Source organism: Diadema antillarum, unplaced genomic scaffold (assembly GCF_040938485.1).
Source record: "Diadema antillarum isolate AM-2024a unplaced genomic scaffold, OU_Dant_1.0 scf00000001, whole genome shotgun sequence".
Classification (NCBI taxonomy): Eukaryota; Metazoa; Echinodermata; class Echinoidea; order Diadematoida; family Diadematidae; genus Diadema; species Diadema antillarum.
In genome coordinates this window covers 4,220,780-4,239,356 of record NW_027270890.1, presented here as the reverse complement: position 1 = coordinate 4,239,356, position 18,577 = coordinate 4,220,780, and the positions used below count along the sequence as shown (strand labels likewise).

The following is an 18,577-nucleotide window of genomic DNA, read 5'->3' as shown; positions in this document are numbered from 1 at the left end:
CAGATATAGCATTTAAACCAAAAAAGCCCAGCCTGATTAGGGTTAAACTTATAAAAGGGTCAAAAGTTGGGTACAAATCCTCAAATCCCCAAATACCTACACTCTTAGATAGTATAGCCATTCATCTAAATAAACCTAGTTCAAGGGAAGTGAACACTCCATGCATTTGTGACAAACCTGTCATTTTAATATTTTGCCATTTATGTGAAGCTGTCATGACACATTGTCAAGACATTGTGCTATAGAACCATTCAGAGAACCATGCATTATGGCGGAGGCATACCAGTCGCCATAGCAACATTTCTAGTTTTTAGCTCACCTGAGCCAAAGGCTCAAGTGAGCTATTGCGATCGCCCTTCGTCCGTCGTCCGGCGTGCGTCGTCCGTCGTCCGTCGTGCGTAAACTTTTTACATTTTCATCTTCTTCTTGAAAACCCCAAGACCGATTTTCATCAAACTTGGCAGGTAGCATCCCTAGGGGGTTAGGAACTCAATTTGTTAAAATGGGCACCATGCCCCACCCAGGGGGCCCCCAGGGGGGCCCAAACCCCCCAAAATTAAGGAATCTGTAAAAATCTTCTTCTCTAGAACCAGAAGTGATAGAGCTAAGTTAATACTGTGAGTTAGTACATTGATGACTGTAGTTTCAAGTTTGTTCATGGCAGAATCAGGGGTGCCCCCCTTGGGACCCAGGGGGGGGGGGGGGGATGGTTGGGAAGGTCGAAATGGGGACCTGAATTGTACATTTTCATCTTCTTCCTGAAAACCTCATGATGGATTTTCGTCAAACTTGGCAGGTAGCATCCCTAGGGGGTCAGGATCTCAATTTATCAAAATGAGCACAATGCCCCACCCAGAGGGCCCCAGGGGCCCCCAATCCCCCCAAATTAAAAAATCTTCAAAAACTTGGGCCCTTATTGTACATTTTCATCTTCTACTTGAGAATGCCTGGTCAAATTTTGGTAGAGCTGTGAATGATTTAGATTAGTGACTGCGTGAAAGGTGAACTTGCGATACTCAGGTGAGCGCTAGACCCACAGGTCTCTTGTTTGTTGTTGGTATGATTGATTGACTGTCTGTCTTTTTCAATTTTTTTGGTACAATTAATTGAGTTCCTGTGGTGATGTCCTTAACCTATTGAGGACGTACTGATTTTGCTACAACACGCATTTCCCATAGAAACCTGCCCGAGTATACTTGGGATTCATCCTCAACGGGTTAATGTAATTCTTTCTTTTCCAAGAGCAGCACTTGTTCGTTTGTAGATATTTCACTTCCTTGAAGGAAAGAAGTCTCACTGAAGTAAGAATTTGTCTCGGCATCTATCCAGCTTCATTCACAAAAAGAAACATGAGCAAGGTAAATAATTTGGTCATCTTGCTTTGAGAAAACTCAAATTTTACATGTCCCCCTTTCTTATAATCAACCACTGTATTGTGATAGGTCTATGTTTGTATATTCTTCCCAGGGTCTTGCCAAAATACCAATCCATTCCTCAAATTTGTCAGCAAGCACAATCTGTTGGGACAACCGCACTGCAAGCTGTGGCAGCAACCTGCTCCCACGAACCAGTCGGTGTTGTGGAAGCTGCTGCAACACGCTGCTGCTGTTAATGACAGCTACCACTCAACCCATGAATTCTTGAGTCAACAGCTCTATAGCCATCACTGGGAAATTCTTGTAAGTAGGAGTACTGAAGTTAGTATTTGTTTAAATCTTGAATATTCTTATCTGTTAGTCATTTTACAATGATTTAAGCATTTGATCAGTTGTGATAATCAAAGAAAATAATTTTATGATCTGATGGTCTGATGCCTTCATCTGTAAACTAAGAATGGTTTTCTCCTCCTCCTCCTCCTCCTCCTCCTCCCCTCCCTCCTCCATTTCAAAATGACATCATAGGTGTGCTGACAACACTAGTTGGCAGGTAGCATCATGTGATTTACCAGCAGAATTAGGGGTTAAATACAATTTGTAACCTAGATATTTTACCACAGAACAATGTCAGATTTAATAAATAATGCTGTAAATGATGTGTGACGATTTTATTTCATGTTTTCCTTGGATGAACATGTTTTCCTTCTCACGCTGTAACTGTATTGTAGTCGTAGTTAACAATATGTTGATGCATAATGCCTTGTGGAGGTAAAGTCTCTTCATAGACAGATACCAGCAGTGTTAAGAAGCGACATGCCTTAATTGATTAAAATGTTGTTACCAAGGAAAATAATTTCCTATAATTTTGTTACATTTCTCGTGGTTCCATGTAGCAAAAAGAAGGCTTGGGAACAGTTAAAGAGATCGTCCCTGGGATAAAACAAGCAAGTTGCTATGGCAACCCAGATGCCACAGCCCTGCTAGGATGTGTCTATGGAAGTGGTCTTGGTGTAAAGATGAACCAATCGCAGGTGAGGCCACACTAGTGTGTGCATGATGGTAGTTATCGGAATACATGTTAAAAAAAAACTTTTGTAGGTGTTTTGTTTTGACAAATTTTTCGTGACATTAAGCCGTCAAATCTGTGAGCCTAACCTAGGGGTGTGATATGTTTTACCAGCAATGTTTGTTTTCATGTTCACAATTGTAAAAAGGATTTCAAGACAGTGAGGATGACGTAAGACTTTAAAGATGAGAATCATGTCATGCAAGAATCAAATGCTACTTCAAAGTAAGCAGACATAGAATCTCCATGTTCTTGAGGAAGTTAATGACTTATCAGTGATTCATGATACTTCATTTTTTCGGCCAATTAGGATTTATTTCTCTGCCTCATACATGTATTTTTAACCTGGTCCCTACCAGTCTAATCATGCTTACACATTTTGCTGATCCCCCTCTCCGTACTATCCCCACTCCTGCTTTACAGGCATTGGTGTACTGGTTGGTAGCAGCACAAGGTGGAAGTCGTCTAGCTTTGCTGGTTCTTGCCAACAAACATCACATGGGTGACGACAGTCACATCCCCTGGGACATGGACTATGCTTTCAGTGAGTGGTCATTCCTCGCTCTCTAGATATAAAATGTATAGTGAAGAGATGTCAACTGTTACTTTTTTGCTTTTTGCAATATGTTTACCTTTTTTGTGTCAATAAATACTGAAGGTTTCATAGAAAATGCTGTTTTTACCAAATTGTATTACTACATATGTGTATGGCAGGAAACATAAAAGTTTTTTTTTTTTTCAGCCAATATCCCTTCTCAACTCTCAAAATATTGCAGTGCTGTTTACAAGGTTGGCATCCTTGATAATGAGCCATTTATTTAATACTAGCGTGCAGCTACGTATATAAATTCAGAGCTTGCTATGGGAAGGCCACAAGCTCATATCCCTTTATATGAATACACATTCTAATTTGAAATGAACGTAGTAAAATCTTTTAAGAAAAAAGAATACTTTCATTTAGGGTTCAATTGCCTGACATTACAGTCTTTTATAGAAAAACCTTTGGCATTTTGTCATCACTTCTTACATTGGTCCCTCCAACAGCTGTACGATTCTTCACATGAAACTAGCTGGACTGCAACAAAAGTTGCAGTGCAATCTCCTTAAAACTAAAGCATGCATATATTTCTCAAGATGCTTTATTCATGGTGAAAGAAGATGTTGTGTACTGCCACTTTTGCCATGGATGTATGCATTTTAAACTGTATTGATGTCAAAATGTCAAAGTATGTATCATCAGTATATATTCATGTTCCACCTGTCTCTTCCAGGATATTTCTATCACGTTGCCCAGGAAACCATCATGGATAGAACCAGACATGATGCCAGTGATGTGAGTCTTTCTCCTGTATTATATCACTCATTCCTTTGTTCTAAACTCTCAAAATATTGAAGAAATATTGCTCTTTTTTTTTCAATCTTCTACCCTTTCTCTTTAGTCTCTGACTGACAACATCTTTGCCTTTTTCTTCAGCATGTCCTTTCTGTGGTCCTTTGATAATTTTCCACCTCATCTGTCATATTCAATACTTTGTTCTGTCTGTCTGTCTGTCTGTCTTATTCCACTATAGGTATCTCATAGTCATTCCTTGTTTCTCTACTGTGCTTGTCAAATTAGAATGGTACAAGTTACTTGTGATGTTTTTATTCTTCCGTATTTCGCAAGTCAACTGATATCCATGAAATTGATATCTAGTGAAAATATTGCCTCCCGTAACACAAATGTATTACATATCATCTCCAACGAGGAGAAATTGCTATTTTTCCTTTTGAAAAGTGATAAACCTTTTTCTCAATTTACCTTAGTTTTTCTTGTTATTTGATTCACCCACTCACAAGATTGTCTTACAAGTCTCAGTAAGCATGATATTCTTTCAAAATATATAGCATGTACAGTAACATATTTTTCCACAACCTCAGTTTTCCTTAATGTTGTCAGTTATTGCCGTCTAGCTGTACGCTGTAAAACATGATATATTCGTGGCATGAAATTTTTGCAAATTGGAGCCAATGGCCTTTTTTGCAGTACAAAATTTTTTTGTGAATTGCCATTGGCATTCAGTTGCATATGGTGCAGGGAAAAACCTTTGTGTGCATTTTAATTCTGCAAATCGTGGTTCTCGCAAAATTTACAAAATTAAACGCACGCAAACATTACTTGTTTTACAGTATCTGGCTGTATGTCTTTCTGTTTGTTGGTCCGTGTGTATGTGTGTGTCTATATCTGTCTGTGCATGTCCATTTGTCTCTCTTTGTCAGTCTTTCTGTCTGTCTGACTGTCTGTTTGTGTGTCTGTTTGTCTGTCCATCACAGGTGACCTACGAGGAAGTGAGACTCACTGATGCAGAGCAACTCAAGCTACAGACCGGTGAGACTGGTGACTACTTTAAATGGCTTAAACACCAAGCCAAGCAAGGCGTGGCTGATGCCCAGGTAGGGTTACCAGTCTCTCACACTCAAATCTACATTTCTTTTTCAGACAGACGTGGACCAATTATTGAAAGTCATTGATACTTTATACCATGTACATGACAAGTTAAACGTAATAAATTATGTCTTACTGGATGATATAGATTTAGAAAGGTAGACATTGCCTTACCTATTTAATACTTTTTCTTGTTACAACCAATCAAGAATATTACTACAATGTGTAATTCTAAATGATAATGTCAGCTAATATTAGGCAGTGAAATTACGTTAGGATATGATTTATCTGACAATTTTTTCATTGGCTATATGGCAGTGAAAAAAGGGCAAGAATTTATTGCATGCAATTTCAAAAGTTCGCAAATTTCACACAATACCAAAATTGTTGACAATAAATGTGTGTTGGTTTACCTGGATGTCTAGCTCAGCAATTTCGTTTCAATTTCAAATGGCTCAATGTTAGGATTGTTTGTCATTCTTTTTTTTTTTGTCATGTCAGATACAAAGTTATTATGTCATTTCACCTGAATATTAATTTTATGCATTTATCTGGTGATGAATTCAAAGTTTATGGAAGATGTCATCTCCTGGATGTCTGTTCTGCATGATTCTTTTTTTTCCTGCATGTTGTTGCAAAGCAACTTGAGATAATGTAAATAGATAGAAAATAGAGTCATTTTAAAGATGCGCTTGTTATATCTAATTTCTTTTTCATAATGTAAACAAGCAAGCATGCATGCAAATGTAATAATAAAGGCAGGTAAAGTGAACTTGTGATGTACAAACACTCTGCTAGTTTTTAATAGAGCACAAAATGTATAATATCATGCATGAATAATCCATTGTTTGCATTGCATCGTAGTGTTCAGCCATCAGTGATTTTCAGGACAGTATCTTCTGTCTATAGCAACTAGTTTAGTACATACCCAAATCACTATTATAGAGGTTCATTCAGTAACTTTTATATAATCGCTTTGAATGATGTCTAAAGCAACCCTCATCCTGGGATCTCCTTCCTAATCATGCCAACTCTTAGATATGAATTGTATGGCAAGAAAGATGAATACTTACTCCACATTGAAATCCTTTCGCAAAAAGAGAGAGAAAAAAAATGACTTCCCTGTGAAACTTCTTGTAGTATAAAAATCATTAGTAAATGCTGCATGAAAGACAAAATTATTCTTCTTGTAATACAGAAAAAGTCCCATCCTAGACTAGCACTGCTTTACTGTAGCAAAAGGAAGCAAATGATCAAAGTGTTATTTCTTGTAAATGACCAAATTTCATCAGTCATTTTACATGCCATTAGCATCATATCATAGACTCTTGACTTACAACCTTCATGCTGTATGAGTGTCTCTATTCTAAACGTAGCACTAAAGTAGAATGCAACAAGTCCATTCTGTAAACAGCAACCCAAATTAGGATATTTGTCACTTGCTTCCTTTTGCCACATTAGAGCACAGGTTGAGCATTCCTCAGTCTGTTCACCTGTTTCTCCTTCATTCATACCTCCTCTATCTCTCTCCATCCTTTCCCCTTCTCTCTCCTTCACTCTCTCCTACACATGGTAGATCAATCTAGCTCGCATGTATTACCATGGCGTTGCCGGTGTACAGCGTGATATCGAGGCTGCGGCTGAGTTCTATCGCTTGAATGCCATTCAGAACCTTGATGATCCGGTAGCTCAGTACGACTACGCCGTCATTCTCCTCAGGGTGAGTATCTTCCCCCCGCCCCTCCTTTCTATCCCTTCTCTCCCCCACCTCATTTTCATTTACAATCTTGTCTACACCTTGGCTAAACTTTGGCTATACCTTGACTACACCGTGACTGCACCTTGGCTACACTGTGGCGACACCATGGCTACACCATGACCACACTTTAGCTACACCATGACAAGTCTTTAAAGGACAAGTTCACCTTCATAAACATAAGGATTGAGAAAATGCAACAATATTAGTAGAACACATCAGTGAAAGTTTGAGGAAAATCGGACAATCGATGCAAAAGTTATGCATTTTTTAAATTTTTGTGTTGGAACCGCTGGATGAGGAGACTACTACAGCCTGTGAGTCATATGCGTACAACAGTATAAAGAAAATGTAAAAGAAAATTCAACATATTTTCACTTTTTTCGCATAATAATAGAGCACTTGACTTGCCTCTTTCTAAAGGCAGGGGGAATGATATTATCCATAACATTTGTCGGTAACGAGTCAGGGGAATGTGTACTTTTTTCAAAAGATGGAATTTTGTGAAATTCTCTTTATATTTTCCTTATATTGTTGTACGCATGTGAAATCTAAGTTATTCATACACTGCAGTAGTCTTCTCATCCAGCGGGTACTGCACAAAAACTTCAAAAATTCATAACTTTTGAACGGATTGTCTGATTTTCCTCAAACTTTAAATGATGTGTTCTACTAATATTGCTACATTCTCTCAATCCTTATGTTTATGAAGGTGAACTTGTCCTTTAATAGAGTATCCTCTGCTCCTCTGATTATGCAAACCTCTCATGATGTAGAAGAATAAAAAAACAGCAACACACATTGCGTAGATCAAAAGCTCGTCGTCATTGGTTCAGGACCAGTGCATGCTACATGAGAGACTTTTTAAAGAAGTTTCCAAGATATCAATCACCAATAGAAAGTAAGAAATAGCAATCTTAAAGCTGACTGGCCACTACCATAGTAGTACCAATCATTTCAGGTTGCTATACAACTGTCACAGTGTCTTCATAGGGTAGAGCCGATAGGATTAAAGGTCTTACCCACAATGCATCATGGGGAAAGGAGTCGTAGACAACCATTGCTCCATGCATGAGAAGCCTTGCTGCAAACACCAAGTGCTTTGAATGAAGGCTAGAGGGTGCATGATAGATACAGCATTTCACATGATCAGTGGCAGGTATAGTAGATTTTGGCCTTGAAGGATTTCTCTTCTTGCTAATAGTACCAGGCTGACCCCCAGAGAGACTGACCATCACAAAGAATCATCTTAATAGCAGACAGCTCATAGAGCTGAGAAGATGGAAGCTGACAGTGTATCACATATTAAAGCATTTAATGCTTTCAAAATACACTAATGTCAATGCTTGTAATACTTGGAGGCAATAGGCCTAATGCTTATTACCATCAGAGTTGTATGATCTCATCAAATTCTGAGCAAAGTATAGTGGACTCCCATTATAACAAAGTCCCCAGGACTGGCAGTTTTCTTTCGTTGTGTCAAAATTTAGTTATAACTGAACAAATAAACAATAAAAATACATAATAGCGGATAATGGTGCAGCCTGAATTTTTACTTCATTGTAACCGTTATAACCATGTTTGTTATAATGCGTTATAATGTGAATGCACTGTACAATCCAAAGATATCATGGCACAAAATGCCAGAATGAATAAATTGTAATGCTCGCCACCATGTATCTTTGATTGAAACATGAAATGATTTGGATAAAAGTTTTGTGATGAGTAAGCTGGACTCTGCAAACATGAGATGAAATGTGATGAGTTCTGTGGGGGCTGTGTGGTCAAAAATACCATCGTGTGGAGAGAGTCAATCCTTGCTGGGCCAGAAATAGGCATAACCTTTGACCTTTGCAGGCCAAAGTGGCCCAGCAGCTGTTTTGGGGGACACAGGGTGTGAAGCGTGACATGGAGCAGGCCGTTGTTTACTATGCCGACACGGCTAACACTCACCCCCTGAACCGTGTGGCACTCTACGACTATGGCATAGTCCTCATCAGGGTGAGATGTGACAGACTCTCTGTAATACCAGCAAAATCATTGGTTGATCTATTTTTTGCCAATTTTAAGAACACTGAAATAATTCTCATACAGGTGAGAATGATACTGTTAAAAATGTGAGTTGTACCATAATGTGCGAGAGTGCTTTCTTGACTGTAGCTCTCAATTTTGCAATGTAAGTCATGGAATTTTAAGAAGAAAAAGTAGAGTCTGACTTTGAATTGTGAGAACTCATGATGCTTACATTTTAAGCTAGTTGATATGCATTAATTACACAGGATGTCTATTTGTCTTGACTTGACCATTTCGCTTGTGATGCAAAAAAAAAAAAAAAAAAAAAAATATAGGTAAAATATTTCCCTGAAGATTCAAGTATTTCAGCACCACTTTCAATTCTTACCCCCTCTCAACCCGTAATTAAAGATCTACAGTTCTGTATATGATAAAAAGTTGTGAAAATGGGTAAGCATATCAAATGACTATTTGACATATTCATACAATGTATGTCAATCCATATTTTATCTGCATCTGAGGAAAGAATGAAGAACTTCTTTTTAAAAGAAAAAAATGGACATGAACATATAATGAACGTAACTAATTTCTTTTTTTCTCTTTCTTTACTTTTCAAACAAGAAGAACATATAAAGCTTTTGATGCAAGAATGAAAAATAATGTGTTTCCTGTTTGTATGGTGACCAACTGATATTCTTCTGTGTGCAGGTGAAATACTGGTAATTGCATATAAAGTACGATATAGTTCAAGAAACGTTTCTGAATTGTTAGTGGAAGACCCTTAGTATGGTCAATATATCCTGATGTTTCTACCCAAGGAGAAAAATGAATGAGATTGATGGTGATTTAGAGATAACTCTTTGGTTGTCATTCATTCTGTGTAGGGCCAAGGGACTGAGGTAGATACACAAAAGGGACTGGAGTATCTCAACAGATCGGCTGAACTGGTGAGAAAATATTCTGATTGCCTTGGGATCAATTTACCTTATTCGCCTGCGATAGTGCCGCACTATTTTTGGCAAAAATAAAGCAGTGAAGTCTACGTGAGGCCTATACGCCAGCACAAGCAAATTACTGTATTGTCTTTCCAACCCAGAGAATCACTTTCTTAACCGACGCACATAATCATGTATGGGATTATGCAATGTGCCGATTGTTATTGTTATTGTTAGGAAACGTGTGGAAACACATAGAAATGACATAGTTTCTTACAAAAAAAGATAACTTAGAAAAGTAATCATCTTTTGATCAGAACAAAATCCCTCTGATTTTTCTGTTTTTCATCACCAAAGTTAGGATGTGGCTTATCTAGCGTTGCAGCCTTATCACCGGCAAATACGGTACTTCCTATACCACTCATGTTAGAAGGAATGATTACAGGGCTGCCACCTCTACCTGAATCTGCAGAAGGATCCCTGAAAAATAAGAGTGTACAGTCAAACCTGTCTACAGAGACCACCTTCTATAGTGGCCACCTGCTGGATGCGACCAACTGCCATTTGCAACCACTAAACACAATTCCCCCTCAGAGAAAAATTATGTTACAACCCTGTTACAACCCCCCCCCCCCCCCCCCTCTTGGGTGGCCACCATTTACAGGTTTGACTGTGCACTCTTATGCTGTGGGAGAATATGAATACTTTACTGATTTGGGAATTACACTGTATCCTCACTCTTTGAGATGCAGTAACATTCCACTCAAGTATTTCTCTGATTACTCTTTGCAGTCTTCCTGATTTTGATGTTTGAGTGTTGGCAGTGTTAAAATATAATAGTCTCAGTCCTATGAATTTGATGAAACATTTTGATAACACTTTCTTTCTGCTTTGCTAGAATATGAAATCAGCTGTGTTTAAAACAATTTGAATTCTTAACCCGTTGATGACGGGTTCATTTTGCTGCAACATGCATTTCCCATTAACACTTGCCTGAGTATTCTCGGGACTCGTCCTCAGCGGGTAAATGAATTGTGTTTATAATTTCTACTAACACTCTTTGTTGTCAGCATGTGCTGTATCAGTTCTATTCAGCCAACATTTTTGTCTCTGTTCACTCACCCTTAGTCATATATCTCATTGATTCTAGGGCCATGGTCCAGCGTATACCGCCCTCGGCTGGTACAAGTTGAACATGGAGCATGAGGATGAGGCTGCAGCTCGTTACTTTGAGCAAGGAGACGCCCTGGGTCACAGGGACGCAGCCCACAACCTGGGCTTCATGTACCTGGTAGGACGCTACCCTGGGAAACCCATCGACCGGGTAAGTCAAATAAATTTCAGTTATCTAGGATAGAAACATTTCCAGTAACAGTACAACTTTCTATTCCAGGCTGTGCAGCAGTAATGTGCATTCTGCCCTGCACTGCAGCATTTTGCATTTTGGTCATATGTCATGAGGAATTTGATGTGTGCAGCTAGGACTCTTATCCGGTTGAGGAAGGACTGTGTTTGCTACAACACACATTTCCCATAGAAACCTGCCCGAGTATACTTGTGACTCGTCCTCAACAGGTTAAAATTGGACATTGTTCACTTCTTGTTCTGATCAGTGGTGCATATTGCCTTGTGTTCCGTACACATAATGGCTGATTGCAGGTGTTTTCTTTTTTATTTGTTGCTGTGAAGAAGCAGCAAAAAATGATTTGCTGTTGCCAAGAGGCATGAAGACGTGATGTATATCAACTTGCCATATAGGAGCCTTGTGTGTGTGTTACAAGCTACTTAAATGGACGTTTGTTTTTGTTTGGTCAGGAGTTTACACCATACTTTTTTAATCCGCTCCATATGGGGACCTGGTGGCCTATGCATTAAGTCTATGGGCATTTTAGAATTCAGTATGGAAAGGATTAATAGTGTCTGTCCATTGTTTTGTATCACTCCACCGTGCAGTTCAAAGCATTCAGCTACTACCTGAAAGCAGCCCAAATGGACCACTGGGATTCGGGGTTAAAGGTCGCCGAGTTCTACAACCATGGCTGCGAGTCACTACCACTTAACATTGACTTGGCCACAGCGTGAGACATGTTATATTTCCATTTGTATTACTGAATAGCAGCGAGAAGTTCACTGTCTTACCATGCTCTTCTTGCAACAGCTTTTTAAGATGCAGTTTCAAGGGAGATACAGTGCATAAGTATTAAATCTTGTAGGCAAGTGAGGAGCACAAGTAACAAACTGAAATGTAAAATTTTTGATAAGAAAATTACTCTATACGCCAAATATTTCACGAGGTGTTTATTTTCGTGAATTTTGCGTGTCAAGTGCTATTCGCGAAATTAAAGACACGCGAATATAAAGACTCTGATCCCGATATAAATGTGACGCACACTTATGTATTTCTCCATTCAATACAGGACTCCACGATTGTGAATTTAACCGCTTGTGAAATCGTTGGGAAGTCTCGATTCGCGAAAATTTAGACTCGCTAAATAAATAGCATATACAGTATTTGATTAGCTCTGATCACTCTTGATATTGTGGTGAAATATTGCTTAATTACCTCAAACTACAAAACAAGGAGAGTATTTAGCAATATGTTTCTGAAGGCACCTCTTAATTCCTTTCACTTTGTGACCAAACAGGTGGGCACGTTACATCGCTGAAAAGAACCGAGACATGGCGTGGGCCTTGAGGCGAGGACTGGATGCCTACCTGGCCCAGTCATGGTCTGAGAGTTTTGTCCACTATGCCATGGCAGCTGAGGCAGGGCTTGAGGTAGCACAGTACAATGGAGCCATACTGTGTGAGGAGAATCATGTGAGTGAGACACAAACCAGGCATGGTGCTGATTAGAAGCTGAAGGACCTTAATGCTAGACGCAATCCCATTGGAGTTACTTCCTTCTGCTCTGACTCATGATCATAAACAGATGAATTTCCCTTTAGTCTAATTAGAAGTTGTATGAAAAATAAATACAAATTGCTCATGTTTTGTGCAACTTGAAATCTTTTTAGTTCAGTTCAGTGAAATTTATTTCTAGCAAACACTATACATAAGTACAAATAACAATTCATTTAATTTGAAAATGCTTGGGGCACATCTCTAGAAGCTGAGTACCACAAGTACATGTAGATTAAACAAAAATGTGCCTATCAACTAGACGATTATAAGACTTTCTATGTTTTGCCAAATTGAAGTTTTTGTACTAGCATTCCATTCTGTAGCTTTAACACTCTATCAACAATTTCTCTTGACTCTTATTATCATGCAATCAAAAAAGAAATAAATAATTTTTACCAGTCTGATTCTCGTATTTGATTCATGTGTGATTATAGTTGTACATTGTATGTCTAAAATACAGTTATTCATTCACAGCCTATGAAATGATTATGGTTACCAGGACCTATCAAACTAGATTCCTTTTCTCTCTAATTGATGTGACCACACACAGGATGGTGTAGCTAAGGAGTTTGTTGATGGAGACTGTGCGTGGAGGTATTGGAATCAAGCTGTCCTAGGCTCCCAGCCACACATCACATGTAAGTAGGGAATTATCTCCTTAACCCATTGAGGACAGACTGATTTTGCTGCAACACACATTTCCCATAGAAGCTTGCTCAAGTATACGCGGGACTCGTCCTCAACGGGTTAAAAGATCAAATGAGGATAAAAATGCAATTGATAACACTGAAATATCAAGGGAATAGGAGATTCGAATGTGAGGTTGATTTCAAGGGTTTGATGGCTAAAAGAGTTAACAACATTCTTTTCAGTTTGAGGTATTTACGATAAAACCTGCTAGAAAACAATGAAAATGATAAGAAAACATAGGATATTTTGAATCATGATTTTAAGAATTTTCCTCGGTATACAGTTCAGGTATCATTTGAAAGGTTTTATTTTGCTCTATCTGATGGTAGACTTACTGTGAAATGTTCATGAATTGTCCTTAACCAACTTGCAATCTTACTGTTCATTTATTTATTCTATCTTTCTTTTTGGGGGGTGGGGTTCTTAGTCATATAGCAATTGCATCGGAAGTTAAATTGAGTCTTGATCTACATGCTAGAGAGATGATGTTGAGAGAGAAGTAAAGAAAACAAAGAAAGAGAAAAACTAAAACAGTTTGACTGAAAGCAGCAAGCCAGCAAGTTTACAGTGATCTCTTGCCTCATGAGCGTCTTATTGATCCTTACAAGAGCGTGAGATGTCTTCCTGATAGGAATCTGTTAGCCTCATTTGTTTTGTTGTTCATGTTGTTCGTGTTGAATAGCAAAATTTCAGTAGAGTGGACTCCCGTTATAACGAAGTCCTCGGGACCAGCAGTTTTCTTTCAAATTAACAATAAAAAACAAAGAGCGGATAATGTTGCGGCCTGAATGTTTACTTCGTTGTAACCAGGTTTTCTTTGTAATGGGAGTGCACTGTATTTATTTTATCCTTTGTTTTATTCAGCTATCCTAAAAGTGGCAGACTACCACTGGTATGGCCACAGCAATGAGAGTAACAGAGACACAGCTATACAGTACTACATACAGGGAGCCAAAACCAGGGAGCCACAGGTAATATGTTTAGTCCATCCTCTCTGTAATAGCTGGTGGTATCTTCTAGTCACTGGTATTCTTATCTTTGGTGGCAGTTGATTCCGGTCTGAAATCAGGAGTAGAATACTCAGTAGAGAGTTGCCAGATAAAAGTGTCCTGTTCTTTAATTCATTACATCATAATTTCTTGCCCACATGATAGTGATCAAGACATTTTGTTAACTTGTTTTAAATCCAGCCATACATAATAATTTCTTGTCACTGTCGTGATTTGATGATGATCAAAAATATCTAGATTGTTTTTTGCTGTTGTTATTATGTGTGTGATCGTTCTAAACGGAAATGACAAGATTTAGAATTGTAAAGTCAATGGTGAATGAGCATGGGTCCTAGAGTTACATTTTGTACAACTAGTTGATAATGATACACACATTCTGACTTCTGAGCCATGTTATATGTGACCCGCTGCAACAAAAGGATCCGAAAGTCAGGGAAGGACAATTTTCTGAAAATGACATGACATTATTCCCTTACTCTTCCACTTTAATGTCATATATAACATGACTTATAAAAGTACCCGGTTGCGGAGATATCGATGATTTTATTAGCGCATGTCGAGTGGTTTAAGAAATCAGTGTTTCAAGAAAACCACCTTCAAAGTTTTCCTTCCGACGTTATCATGATCAAGGGGAGGCATGACAGTTTTCACCGCCTGACAATAGAAGGTAGGCTCCTAGCAACCTCCGCAATGTTCATTCAAGCTTAGCGCCAGCGGTCTACGTACGACCAATCAGTAACCAGGATGCCACAAGCTGACCAATGAGATCACTCCCTCGTTGCTGGGGGCGGAGTCTAGCTGCGGCGCTATATCCAAATCTTCAGACACGTTTGTGTTCCATTGAAAGTCGGAAAATCATGGCCTAGAAAAATGCTATTTTCTTGCCTTTCCTTTGATCATTTAGCTTGGTAATTTCGGCAGATGATAAGAAGATACATTAGACTGCAAAATTATGTTGAAAAACAGAAATCCGAACGTTTTGACGGATTTTGATGATATGACTTCAAACTCAATTTTCTTGGCTCACCCGTCAGCGACTTTAGGATCCTTTTGTTGTAGCAGGTCACATATATTCTGTTGTAGGACAAGTGAATGAAGTATCTCGCAAATGAAAGTAGAATACAAATAATCATATTACCTTACAAAGAAGAGTATTACAATGAATCATGGAATCTGAATTAGTAGTTCCAAGTGATAAATCATTAGTTCTTGACTGATAGCCTTTCTTGTCCCTTTAGGCTCTATTCAACCTGGCATACCTTCTTGAGAATGGGGTCACCATTCCCACACATGTCTGGGGAAGTCTGGGTATGTCATACAAGGTTCTGAGCTCAGAAGACAACGTGACCAAGATTGCTGAACTCTACCGAATGTAAGTCACTAAATCTTTTCACCTGAATTCACTTTTATTCACTTGTCTTGTTGGGCCCCTGGAAAGACAAAAGTCTTATAATACAAAGAAGACAAAGAAGGGTTGAATCATGTAAAATCCTAGATCTGAGGACTAGACTCCACCGAACGTTAGTCTCTACATCTTTGTTAAATCACAAATCTCTTTATATGAATAAATGATTCTTGTGTTCAATTGTTTCTACCCACTAGAGTTAGTGTGCCGATAATTTTGTTATCATGGCTATTGCTTAAAATACTGAATTATCAATGCTTATTTACATTGATGAAGGGCAGTTTGTCAATCAGTTGAAACACAAGCTTCATGTTACATAGCACAGGGAGAAAGTAGATTCTGGAGGAAAATGGTTTTGTGTGAAAAGTAAGATCTCTGTGTCTTCTAGAAGATGTGAAGTTATATTCACAGTTGAAAAAGTGTTAAACAAGTTTAGATAATACTAGTGGAGAAGTGGTTGGCTGATCCTGATAATGTTTTTTTTCTGTACAAATTCAGTGGAAATAATGTCATGCATGTCCTTGTGGACAAGTTTCAGACTTGTCATAAATTAGGCTCTCTGCATTGTACAAAGTTTTACCTTGTTTGCATGCTGTGTCGTAGACCAGAGAGATCCCAAAGCACTGTTCTCACATTCAATACATGGAAACACTAACAAGGACTCACCCTTCTAAGGAGCTCAGCATTAGAGTGTAACTCTTTGAAAAGAGAAAATTGCACCATTAAGTAGTTTGATTGTACTGGTAATCAGAGTAAGGCCCCTGCTAATTGACATGATCAGTAACAAAGACCAAGCCCCATTATCTGGACATAATCTTGTTTGCACTAACCTCAACAATAATAGGTCTCATAGAGATTTGTCTTTTTGCTGTGAAAACTTCCCTCTGTCCTGATAGTAGGTCAGCCAGACAAAGAGTGTACCTTATGAAGAGTTTGGCTGGACAATACCTCTTGTCTGTAGTTCTTAGGGATTAATTACTAAACACAGCCCACTGCCTCCAGGTATAAGATATCCCTTTTGGTAATAAACTCTGTACATTTCCTCCCATTAGGATTTCTAGTTGGGTTTATGTAGTGAAGCTTTAACCCCAGAAAACCCTAGACTATAGAGAAGTAAAGTGTTTATTGTACTGGCTGATTAATCCTGTGTTTAGAAAACAGAAGATTTATCCAAGCTTGCTGCTGAGTGTAAACCATCAGGAGTCAGACTTCATCAGGGTGTTATTATGCAGAGTAGATAAACCAGCCGCGGTGATTAGGAAACATGTTATTAGTGGTTGAAAGAAATAAAGTAACTACTGTCACACAGTCCTTTTATACTGTCAGTGTGCCCAGGGTCTGAACAAGAGGTGTATGTATAGTGTGCCAAGATGCTAATCCTCCAGTACAATGGTAAACATTGAAGCAGGAGATGGGGGGGTGAATGTGTGATTATAGCTATGAGACTCCATACAATCTTAATCTGCCGAAATTTTAGAGAGTATTACAAGTGCTACAATGATACCTACATCAGCACATTTCAATAGACAATCAATTCTGTGATGACATCTTTCAGGTGTTGTGATGGTTCAATCAGTGTTCTTTCTGTGTATTTCAGGTGTCGTGATGGTTCAATCAGTGTTCTTTCTGTGTATTGCAGGTGTCGTGATGGTTCAGCCGATGGCTTTATTCCTTGTGGTCTAGCTCTCCTGAGATTCCAACTCAAACAGCTCTGGTTGGAACATGATGCTACAATAAAGGTAAGGAAAGATAACATCCCAACACCCCCTTCCCCCAGAAAAAGAAAGCAAAAAACAAAACAAAACAAAATATAACTGCCAGCAACCAGAGATAACTTGGTGTTAGGTCGCTGCCCAGAAAGTAGTAGACGACAGGTTCGAGTTTCCTTTTTCCGACATGTCTGTTCAATCAAAAATGTGGATCAGCAGTTGTGATCTTACAGACGCATTTGTACAGAGAGAGACAACTGATAAAAATCTACCTGTTTCCTTACCTTTCATGTAATCATTATAAAAAGTGAATATAAATAATAGACCACTACTTCCAATGTTTGATTATAAAAGGACTTACATAGAAGGGCTTCAGCACTTTTGTAGCTCAATGCCATGTGTAGAAGCTTTCTTCTTGGGGAAAAAAAAAATCCCTGACTTCTTCTTTCTCCTCATCCCCAACCCATTTTCCAGTTGGCCAGTGCAGTGGTGGTTGGCTTCCTGACGATACTGGCTTGTGTGTCAGTCTTCACAAACCACTTAGGAACTGGTACACATAGCAGCAATAGCAACAATAACAACAACAGTGACAACAATTCACCATTGTCCCCCGATGTCTCCACAACGAGTGACCAGTCAGAAGAAGAACCAAAAGAACAGCAACCTGCTACATGTGACACCACTTCAGAGACCAGTGGGGCATCTCCACCAGGGGCGGGGCCAGTTGTCGTGGCAACAACATCACCAAGTGAAACGTCTACCACTTCAGCAACATGATCACTATTTGAAGCTCATTAGTCATCTACCATCATCAGTATCATAATATTTCTGAGTAAACCATTAATACTCAAAACTTTAGAAAATGTCATTTATTAGATTTTGTTTGACGAGCTTTTATCTCTACCCACTCTCAATGGGCGAGACATTGTCAACATATCTTATTACTTCATTACTTGAATGGAGGAGACGTACATGTAGATCAGAGGTGTACAGTGTTAAAATGTTCCAGACTGTGCCATACTAGTACTTCTTTCCTTATTACTGTATATAGAAGAGATGGAACAAATAAACAAATAGTAAAATCTTTGTTGGAAATATCAGTAGAAAACAGCAAATTAGATAATCAAGGTACTTGAAAAAATTACATTAATGTGTGTGTGTGTGTGTTTTGTAGGAATATTTCTGAAAAACTTATTTCTGAGAAAGGGATACATGTAGGTAATATATTTCTTAGTTCCATTTACTGGTAGGACTACCAGGTGCATCCTGTTACAAGCATTTAACGGAG

At 38.6% G+C, this 18,577-nt stretch overlaps 1 protein-coding gene across 1 annotated transcript in view; it reads left to right on the top strand.

Moving 5' to 3' along the window:
• The window catches only part of LOC139723279 (protein sel-1 homolog 3-like), a 29,782-nt gene extending 11,716 nt beyond the window's left edge, over window positions 1-18,066 (top strand). The window contains exons 8-22 of the mRNA XM_071634572.1: window positions 1,468-1,679; window positions 2,270-2,407; window positions 2,866-2,986; window positions 3,714-3,775; window positions 4,756-4,875; window positions 6,444-6,587; window positions 9,521-9,583; window positions 10,722-10,895; window positions 11,525-11,649; window positions 12,217-12,391; window positions 13,026-13,113; window positions 14,030-14,136; window positions 15,414-15,547; window positions 17,220-17,319; window positions 17,764-18,066. Coding sequence (XP_071490673.1) covers window positions 1,468-1,679; window positions 2,270-2,407; window positions 2,866-2,986; window positions 3,714-3,775; window positions 4,756-4,875; window positions 6,444-6,587; window positions 9,521-9,583; window positions 10,722-10,895; window positions 11,525-11,649; window positions 12,217-12,391; window positions 13,026-13,113; window positions 14,030-14,136; window positions 15,414-15,547; window positions 17,220-17,319; window positions 17,764-18,066 — 2,066 coding nt within the window. The remainder of the gene's footprint in view (window positions 1-1,467; window positions 1,680-2,269; window positions 2,408-2,865; window positions 2,987-3,713; window positions 3,776-4,755; window positions 4,876-6,443; window positions 6,588-9,520; window positions 9,584-10,721; window positions 10,896-11,524; window positions 11,650-12,216; window positions 12,392-13,025; window positions 13,114-14,029; window positions 14,137-15,413; window positions 15,548-17,219; window positions 17,320-17,763) is intronic.
• The last annotated feature ends 511 nt before the right edge of the window (window positions 18,067-18,577 follow it).